Here is a 10,618-nt window from a genome sequence, read left to right on the forward strand (position 1 = left end):
GGAGGAGGAGGAGGAGGAGACAGGGAAGTGGAGAAAGGCAGACAGACCATGGAAAGTGGGTAGTTCTCCTGGATAAGAGTAGAATGAACAGTATCATAACACCCATGCTTTACAGAATTAAACATAAAACATTTTGGAAAAAAAAAATGCAGAGGCCCTTTTCAAATGCAATATTCTTTGATGACATTTCAGGCAAGAACAAAAATGGAAGGAAATATAAAGAGGAAGTTAAAAAAGAAAAGATACATGCCAAGCCTATGAGTTTAGGGAAATATTCCAGATGACTACTAAAAAGCAACATTTCAGGGAAGACAGACTTCAAATTCCTATAATGTTATATTCTGCAATTTATATCTTAGCTGACAAAGTACAGATATAGAGTAAACTGATACAGTAAGCCATTTTCAGGGAGAACTGTAGTTAAGATAGGTGAAGGAAGTTACAGTGTTTTCACTGGGAATTAAGGAACAATGCACAAGAGGGAGACTCACCAGATAAAGACCCCATTTGCAATCATATAGAGAAGACCGTGAAATTTCAGGCTCTCATTTGATAATAGAGTTCCATTTTTATTTCTTTTTATGTATTATACCATCAATATTGACATACAATTAAAATTTGTCATAATCAACATTGTGTGTGTGCAAACTCTGTTATGCGGATATTAGCTTCCTAATGCATAGTGGATGATTTAGACAATCTGAATGTCTGATTATATGTGCCCTCATTAATCCACAGATAAGAATAAGGAAGAATACACAAAGATTTCCATGGTCAGTCACATGTAGGCTTTCTCAATGAAACTAGTCATAGCCATGTTTTACAGATTCAAACTTTCATATATTTTCACCACTTATATTTTCGCCACTTATATGCAGCTTATTTTCACCACTTATATTTTCACCACTTATATGCAGCTTATTTTCACCACTTATATTTTCACCACTTATATGCAGCTTATTTTCACCACTTATATGCAGCTGTTTCTAAAACTATAAATTAAGCCTTTGAATTTCTCTGACATAGTCCTCAGAGATTTTCACTTTTATACAGAAGATTCTCGTATGAAGTAGTGAAAAAGGTATTGGCTGTAGTGAAAACTATAGAGATTTTCCTGGGGGCAGGGAGAATGTTTTATTTATGATGCAGCACATGTGGACCTTTTTAGATTTTATATTGAGATTCAATTGACAATATGGTATTTAATAATGATTTTTTTTTCATGTTCTTGTCACTACCTGCATGGGTAGATTTATTTTACTGGCATTTGTTTAGGACCTTGAATTCAAAAGAAATCTCCATATTATAGAGAGATTATCCTATGCACCCAATGCATCATATAACAGATAATCCCCTAAAAGTAAACTATTACACTGTGGGCCCAATTTATCATTTTGAACATCTCTTGCCATCTGTAAGAAAACAGAATCAAACAGAAGACTGGCACATAGTGGGTATTGCGTGTGTGTGTGTGTGTGTGTGTGTGTGTGTGTGTGTGTGTCTTCCCTCCTCTGGTATACTTTATATCATGTGACAAAAATATTGCATTCACATAAAATAAAGAATAATGACTTTTCTTTAAAAAGTATTCATCCAATATAATAGCATATATTTAAATGATAAACCTTGCCAGTGTATTTGCCAATTATAGTTAACTGTGATGCAGCTTACTATAATTAACACTTGCAAATGTTCAGAAATATACCTATTATGTGAAACAGGGTGGACTTTTATTTCAGTCACTAATACTACCAGTATGCCATAACTGACAGCATTTTCTCATTCTAATATCATGTTTGATATTTTACCACTTTGTTTTACATTTTAATTGCAGAATCCGACCCTTACTCCCAAATGAATCATTCTGTCATTTCTGGAATTTTCACTCATTATGAAGAATTCAAGCAAAAACATGTAGTTGGGACAAAGGTTAGGTTTAACTGTTACTCAGTAAAATGCATGGAGACTTGATTTCTCATTTTGTGTTTAATACAAGTATTGCATAGATACAACAGTCGTGACAAATATTGACAAATAGCTAGAAAATGACTAATAGACAACTTAATGAGTCTAATCTATTTGTGATGTGGACTAAAGAACAACCTTCTAAGGGGAAAACATGACAACTTATTATTTACCATATTTTAAAATAAGATCATTATTGATGACTTAATAAAAATGTAACATCATATTAAATATAATTTAAGATTTTACTTGTGCACTCTGTTGCTGTTTCTCCCTGAAACTATTTTTTCTATTTCACATTAAAATAACTGAAAATATGGAGGATTTAAAATGAGTGCTATTCTCAATCCATTGGTCCTGTTACACTGTATGCTTGTCATGCATTTATAATTAATGGTGCATATGAGCAAGAAGTGATTCCTTAGTAAGAAAACATTTGCAGCCATTAATGTTTCATCTATTTCTAGGGTAGGTATCACTGTGGTGCTGAAAGGATAGCTCCGGGTCACCTGTCGACATTCTTGAGTTTGCTTTGCAGAGAAGAGAAAATGACTAATGGCAGAACTAAAGTAGACCCATTGAAGACACGAGTGATAAACAATCATTTCATAACTTCGCATCACCTTCCAAAAATACATCTAGCTGGCATTCCTTCAAAAATTTTATGAACGGCATAGTTGTCAAACTGATTTTTTAAAGCAGTCCTTTCTCTTTTCATTTTTCTCAAAGTAAAACCCCGAGGCTGCCACATTCCAAAGATAGGAAAAAAGTTAATTATATATATTTTTCTACCATTGGATTTGGAGGTAAATATAGTGGGGAAAGTCTAGGGACTTTTTAAAAGGAATTATCAGGGTAGAGATAGGTCTTGGGGAAGAGGACTCCTCTCCAAGCTCAACCTGACACTCCTTATTCAAAGAAAATCATGCCCTCGTCCCAGTCCTGGCAGTCCATTTGTGACCAGGGAGCTCAGTCCCCTGCCCTCCCCCAGTGTATAATCCCAGCCGAAGGTAAATTAAGACAAAGCAGCCACACACTGCGCGCGGGGAGGGCTCAAAGGTTAAGCGGCGTCGGGGTGCAGCAGAGACCAGAAAGGAAAGTGACCTCATTTTGCCTGAGAAAGCACTCTCCAATAAGCCCACCTTGGATGTGGATAGCAGTGGCGGTAAAAGAGCACAAAGAGCGAAAGCTGGAGGCAGCAAACTTCCCTTATTCTTCCTCCCCCGTCCCTGCAGACCACCAGGAACACTCACACGCGAGGACAACAAAGCGTGCGCCCAGGCTGCGCGGAGGGCGCTCCCCGCGGCGGGGCCATCGCGCCCTGGGCGCGCCGCTCCCCACGGCAGAGCGAGGGCGCCGGAGCGCGGCCGCTGCCCGGACCGCGGGGAGAAGGGGCGAGGGATTCCCCTACCTTGAGCAGCACAAAGAGCCAGAGTAGAGGCAGGAGGCGGCGGCCGCCGTGCGTCCTCGCGGGCAGGTGCCCCATCGCTGCGTGGACGGGGACCCGGTGGGGGGACGGCTGCGCTCGCGGGATCCCCCGGCGGCGACTCACAATGGCGAACTGGGGTTGCAGCCTCAGACCGTGGGCGCCAAGGTTGCTCCCGGCGGGCGCATGCTGCCTCTCCAGTCCCCCTGCGCCTGCTCCCTTTCCTCCTCTGCGCCCGGGGTCCTCTAAGAACGTGCCAGGCGCTGCTCTTCTTTAATGACTAAGGGTGGAGAGGGAGGGGATTGGAGTGGGCGAGGCTCTGCCGCCGCCACTACCGCGGCCGCGGGAGGAGGCAGGGGTCCGCGTGGCAAGGGAGAGGCGGGAGCTCCACGCCCAGCCGGCTGTGGTCCTCTGGCAGCAGGGGACACTCTCACTCCGGCTGCCGACTTATAAAGTGACAGCAGCCTCCCAGCCCACCAGGGTCGGCCCGCTGCCTCCTACTGCTGGACAGCCCCCACTGCAGGCTCCGCCTCAAACCTTCCCACAATCTCAGGACTCAGTTCTGTGGGGTTTCTCTGAACCCAACCCGTCTTGAGCAAAAGGAACGCTAGATCCCAGTTCTCTCTCAATCTCCCAGTTGCCTCTCAATCTCCCTACGTCTGTCCTCAACTGCAGTTATAAAGGATCAGTAACATTAGAGTGGTTGTGATTGTAGAAGTGGGGGGGGGGGGGGGGGGGGAGAGACAGAGAGAGAGAGAGAGAGAGAGAGAGAGAGAGAGAGAGAGACAGAGAGACAGAGAGAAATGGAAGGGTATTGCCCTCCTTCTCTGCTTCCATTCTCTCCATCCCATTTAAATATTCTCATCCTCTCCTTCCCACACTCACCAATAAAGAAATAGCACAATTATATACGTTTCCTATTTGAAATCAGGAGCTCTTGCAAATTTCAGACTTGGATACCAAATCTGTCAGGTCACCTGAGACTGAACATAGACAGGTGTAAATCACAATATTTTACATATACAATTGACCCTTGAACAACACAGGTTTGAACTGCACGTATCCACTTATATGTGGATTTTCTTCTACGTCTGCCAACGTGAGCCGGCAAAACCAACTTGCCTCCTCCTTCTCAGCCTACTTAATCTGAAGACTATTTATGAGAATGAAGATCTTTATGCTGCTCCACTTCGACTTAGTAAATATAAATATATTTCTTTCTTATGATTTTCTTAATAACATTTCTTTAGCTTACTTTATTGTAAGAATACAGTACATAATACATATTACCTACAAAATAGATGTTAATCAATTGTTTATGTGATAGGTAAGGCTTCCAGTCAACAGTAGGCTATTGGTAGTTAACTTTTGGGAGAGTCAAAATCTATATGCAGATTTGTGAATGCACCAGGTGGGGGCTCCTAATCCCCATATTGTTTAAGGGTTAATGGTATGCACAAATAAATATCTTTAACAAATTTGAATTATTCATAAACAGTTAATGTGGGACTTTTTAGAATCACAAGCAACAACTTCCAACCTGTGTGTCCCCAATCTACTTACCTGTTCCCTTTGTGATGTGCATTTTTTGAAAGATAAGTGTGTCATAATAAACTATGGGGTGCACTATTCAGATATAAATAATTCCTGATTATCATGTAATTACCCTTTCTATGCTCTGTCAGTACTGGAAATTCCTATTTATCCTTGAGACATGCTTGGGCATCAGGAGTCAGGAAAAGTCACCAAGGTCAAGAATGTAGGCATTTAGGTACCAGCTGTCTCAGCCGCACAGCTAGGGAGTGGTGACTATGTTTACTCTGCTTTTTTGCTACATGAGCCTTGGCCAAACACGAATCACTTTGTTGTTGTGTATATGCATGTCTGAGAAACACTTAGATTGAATATATTTCCATGAGTATATATGTCTTAAATGTCCATATGCATAAAAATATAGAATGATTATCTGAATTTAGGTGAGAATGATCTATTTGGTGTCTTCTTTTAGAGGCTTTTTTTGTTGTCACTTTCTTCCCCCTCACATGCTCATTGAATGCCCTCCTGCCCACTCTTTATTGGACTGCATCTCTCCTTTCTCTTGAGAAAATGTTAGCTGATCCCCCCTCACTCTGGTCAGGCTAATGGGCTGTCTGAAAATTTTATCCTTGAGACTGCACTCATAGGCATTTTAGTTTAATATATTTTTCTTTTATTTTGAAGTTCTTAAAGCAGCATTTTATGCCCCATCCCCAGAACTTAAGATATGTATAGGCCGGGGGCAAAAATTACATGCACAGGAAACCGACAATTTCTCTTTTGAATAGAGTTTGATTTTCAAGTGTGTGTGTATGTGTTGTGAATTAAGCATATATATGGGAATATTCATGTGTGTGTGTGTGTGTGTGTGTGTGTGTGTGTGTAAGTGTGCTTGTGTGTTTATATACACAATCACTAAGTGTATATATGAAATTAGAGAGCAATTCTGACCATACATTAATCTTGTAAATGCAAAAAAGAACTTTCATAATGAACATTATAAATAATAATATTTTGCTATGTCTTTCTTTTTTGTCACTTATGTCACAATTTGCTTAGCTCTTTCTGCCCTTGTATATATGTGCATACGGGCCACTTTGGAAGAACAATAGCAGTAAAACATCACCCAATAAAGCATTAGTAATTAGCAGTACCAATATTTTATTAGTAACACTGTGATTAGATGGCCTAAAGATTGAAAGTATTATTTTATAATCACAAAAAATTTACTCTCCAGAGAAAAGTACTTTACATTGCTACTGCTGGATAAAATAGTTTCATTTGTTTTTATTGCACTTCAAACAATAGTCTTGTGAATTTTCCAAGAGACTCCCACAAAGACTGTGAAAGCTATATCACCAGCCGTGTGGGGTTTGCATTTCATAGAGTGTGTTGTATGTTCCTTTGAACTATTGACTGGTTTTCCAATGCAATACTTCCAAAGTATGGTAAATCTGAGTATGCTATCAAGACTCCGAATCAACAAAAATGGCCAGAGGCAACATATAGTGCATATAGTAATTTATGTTTCTCGAATTGCTTCAACATGTTTGTTCTAATTTCATTATCATAGCTACACTGTAAGGTAAAACAGGCTGAGATTATTACCACCAACTATTTTTTCCTAATGCTGCTTTTCCTGGAGAAAATATAAACACAGAAAAATAACAGAATCTCTTCCATGCCCTAGGACATTTGAAGATAAATTCTCACAAATTGAAATAAAGCTCTCTACTTCCTTTGAAAATAATAATAAAGTAGCTAATCAAGAAACTGAGAGGTCTCGGCTTTTTTAATCATGAAAATAAATTTTTTCCCAAAAATGTAACAATGTATCCATTCCTACGTGGTTCATATCTCTCTCTTCCATAGGAAGGCAAGCAATAGCAGCCGCAGAGAAGTGGCTAGAATCCCTGTGAGAGGTTTAATGAGGAGTCAAATGGAACTCTTACTGTGCCCTTGCCAATGAAGCTCAATTCTGTCCTCTAGGGACCAACTCTAATGTAGTTCAGTGTGTTTAGTCCTGGCTTTCACTGGCTCAATAGCCTATGAGGCTGTCAGCAAGTTTTGGTATTAGATAGTTATATTTATGGGGGATACTCAATGACAAATAATTTACTTTATATGGAACGGAGAGAAAATTCAAGCCATTGGTCTCTGGCCTGTATTTCACTTGAAAAATCACAGTAATAGCCATCCAGTTTGTCACTCATCTCTCACATATTACAATTTTTACAGCTTATAAACCGTAGATTATGTGTAATATGTTCTTGGGATAAGATGACTAGGCAGCATTTTGATTTTTAGTTGACTTGAGCATTTTTTTCATCTTTTCTCTTGATGAATACTGGTTTCTCACCTAAAAGACATGTTGACAATTCATGAGTTTTGTGTCTTTCAAAATGAGAATGATTGACAGCCTTCAGGTGAATGGCATGTTCTGAGTGCCAAGACTTATTCCTCTTACCATGCTTGAAAAGCAGTGAAATACACCACAGAAGATTATTTCTCCTTTTGTGTGGACGGTATTTTCCCATTACCTCTTTTGTTTCCCCCTATTAAAGGACCTACCTTATTTGCACTTGACTCTTTCATGATTTTAAAGAAAATCAAATAACAATACTGCATTACAAGGTATAGGTTCTATAACAAAATCATTCACTTAAAGGAATAAGAAAACATAAGCAGATATTTATCACTGGATATAAATTGCAAGCCACAGGATCAACGACCCTAAATTAGGAAAGCAGATTGTCATTTAATAGATATTAAACTTTCTTTCAGTCATATGCTAAGATTACTGTTTGTTGTTAATATTTCATTTAATTGCTCTAAAACTTCAATGAAAGGCCTTAAGTTATGCAATTTTATCCCATATTTTATTTACATGTTATGCCTTGACTAATGAACTTCTAAAATATTTTTTCTGAATATTATAGACATTGCTATAATCTACTTACTTAGCTTTTCTTCACAACTAGGTTTCTTGACTAATTATAATTTTAAGTATTAACATGAAAGAATTCACTTTAGCTTGGCAAAAAAAAGCAAGACTAGAACTTGAATATAATTTATAGCTAAAGCAAGACATACTGTTTTTACTAAGTGGAACAGTGTCTGCTGATCCTTCCTTCCCTTTCTTCTTCACTTCGCTTCAAATTAAACATGCAGCGTCACACATGGTTTCTATATGCATGTCACTTTAAAGTGGCTACAGATATATAATTATGGGAAATTTGGTAAAAGTGATTCGAGCTGCTTTAATCACGTTTTGAAAATACACTGTCTTAACTGCTAAGTATTCTACCAGTAGGTATAGTAGTTTTGCATTGATATTTATACTTCAAATCAATCATATCAAACCAATTTTTATGCTAAAATTCAAAGCCAATTATATTTCTAAATCTAACTATGAAATAAGGGGTGCAGATGACTGTAATCTGAAGAGGATTAGGAATGCAATTGATAGATTGGTGTTATTACTTGTCTAGGCACAAGGACCTAGAATAAAAATTTTGAGGAAAGCACAAATGTTCTGGAGAAAATCACAGCACCAGGAGAAACATATTCCTCATAAAAAGACAAAGAGAAAGGGCAAAACCAGCAAGGTCACATATTTCTAGATATGCTTGCTTAGTGTGAATATTTAAAAAGGGAGAAATTTGGAACAGAAAGTCAAATGCAGAGATTTCTCCTGTTTTTTTGGCAAGTGGAAAATGTGAAAAAAAATTAGAAGGGTAAGCATATAAAATGTCTTTAGAGGATGCTTGGAGTGAAATCCCATCAGGGATCAATATGTATCAATCCTATGGCCATTCTCTGTTAACTCACTGTCTCACACTACAAAGCCCATTTCCAACTTTTTTGCTCATCTCAAACCTCTGACCTCTTACCCGACAGACCCCCTCAGTGTTTGAGCTTCACCTTCTCTCTTACAGAGGAAGTTGAGGCCATCAGATGACAACTTTTTATCTTCCTTGACAGTAAACAAAATCCCAAGCTATTTTCTGGAGTCCTTTTCTTCCAGTCTTTCCTGTCCTAGTATCTTTAACCTCTCCCTTTTGATGGATTCTATTTCTTGGGCTTTAATCCTGTTTGTATCTTTACAATTGAAAGAAAGGACTCAGCTGGGCTCCGTGGCTCAGCCTGTATTTCAGCGAGGTGAGTGAATTGCCTGAGCCTGTGGGTTTGAGACCTGCCTGGGCAACTTGGTGAGATCTCATCTCTACAATAAATCAAAAAAAAAAAGAGAAAGGACTCTTCCTGCCCTCAGCTGCCACTTTTTCTTTCTACCTATTTTTACCCTTGCCACTGCTCCATCACAGCAATATTTTCCAAATTATTGTGTGTATTTTGTGTACATTTTGCTTTCATCGCTGCTTACTTTTCAAACCATTCCATCTGGCTTCTACTCTCATCATCTCACCAGCACTGCTCTCACTTCAAAGTACACCAGGTGCCTCTTGGAAGAATATGTCATGTTAACTACTTCCTCCTTCCTGAAATATTTCAATTTACCATAACCCTACACATCCCCGTTTTTCTTCTATGTCTCTGGTTATTCTTTCGGAATCTTCCTTGCTGGTTCATTTTGTTCTTTCTGTTCATTTAGTGTTACAGTGTTCAATAATTAATTCTAGACTCCCCCTGGTTTCCTCTGTATTCTTGCCCCCACCAATCTAATTGTTGGCCTTTTCTCCAATCTCTATATGCAGACAATCCACAGGGCCCTATCAGCAGCCTTAATAGAACACTGTGGTATTTCAGGCCCATAAGCTAACTGCATGCTTGGATCTTCCTGTGAGTTTTTAAAAACATTTCAAACTTAGTTCCAAAAGTGAACTCATAATACTTCCCCCCAGAATTTTTTATCTTTATAAATAATACCAAGGCCAAACCATCCATGCAAGCCAGAAACCTAGGTTTTATCCCTGCTGCTTACTTCTCTACCTTCCCAATGGTCCCAAACCCAATCTGATATATTTCTTATGCTGACTCACTTCTCTGTATCCTGTATTATTATCTCTTGTCTGAACTATCGCAATACCTTCCTAATTGCAAGGATCTACTCCTATCCTCTTTGGTTTTCCCCCACTTTATCCTGAAGCACAGCAGTGAAGTATTTCCAGTTACACCCAGTTGAAACCAGCTTTTGTCATTCTAATTTGATCAATCTAACTTTCTATGTAAAAACAACAATGACTTCCAAATACTGCTAGGATAGTGATAGCATTTCTCAACCTGTTCTGTGAGATGATGGGAGTAGAAGCCAGACAGAGTGGTTTGAAGGGCAAGTAGGTGATGAGAACAAAATGCAGATGGTACAAATACAAGTCCTGAATAATCTATCACTAACATGCATCTCAAGTCTCTTGCCACATCCCCATCTCCTTTGCTCTCTGAATGTCGAAAACTTGCACAAAACATGCTCTCTCCAGACAGTAAGACGTGAATTGTTCTCTCCGCCTGGAATGCTCCTCTTCTCAATTTAATCCAATCTCTGCTCAAACTTCCTCAGCTCACTCCTATAGTTTAAGGTTTACTTTACAATTAATGTAATGGTTTTATGGCTACCTACTTATGTCCAAATAGTTCACATAATATTTGCATTATTGATATTTTATTTTACTTTTTAATCATTTGCTTAATGAATGTCTCTTTTGTCAGACTGTGAATGCTGCAAGGCCTAGG

At 38.8% G+C, this 10,618-nt stretch overlaps 1 protein-coding gene across 2 annotated transcripts in view; it reads right to left on the minus strand.

The window, feature by feature from the left end:
- PTPRO (protein tyrosine phosphatase, receptor type O) overlaps positions 1-3,915 on the minus strand; it is a 268,013-nt gene extending 264,098 nt beyond the window's left edge. For both annotated transcript variants that reach the window (XM_008067533.2, XM_021717326.1), the window contains exon 1: positions 3,377-3,915. In XM_008067533.2, the coding sequence (XP_008065724.1) occupies positions 3,377-3,451 (75 nt within the window). In that variant the 5' untranslated portion in view covers positions 3,452-3,915. The remainder of the gene's footprint in view (positions 1-3,376) is intronic.
- Between the last annotated feature and the right edge of the window lie 6,703 nt (positions 3,916-10,618).

Source organism: Carlito syrichta, unplaced genomic scaffold (assembly GCF_000164805.1).
Source record: "Carlito syrichta isolate Samal-C Ts95f unplaced genomic scaffold, Tarsius_syrichta-2.0.1 Scaffold309689, whole genome shotgun sequence".
NCBI lineage: Eukaryota > Metazoa > Chordata > Mammalia > Primates > Tarsiidae > Carlito > Carlito syrichta.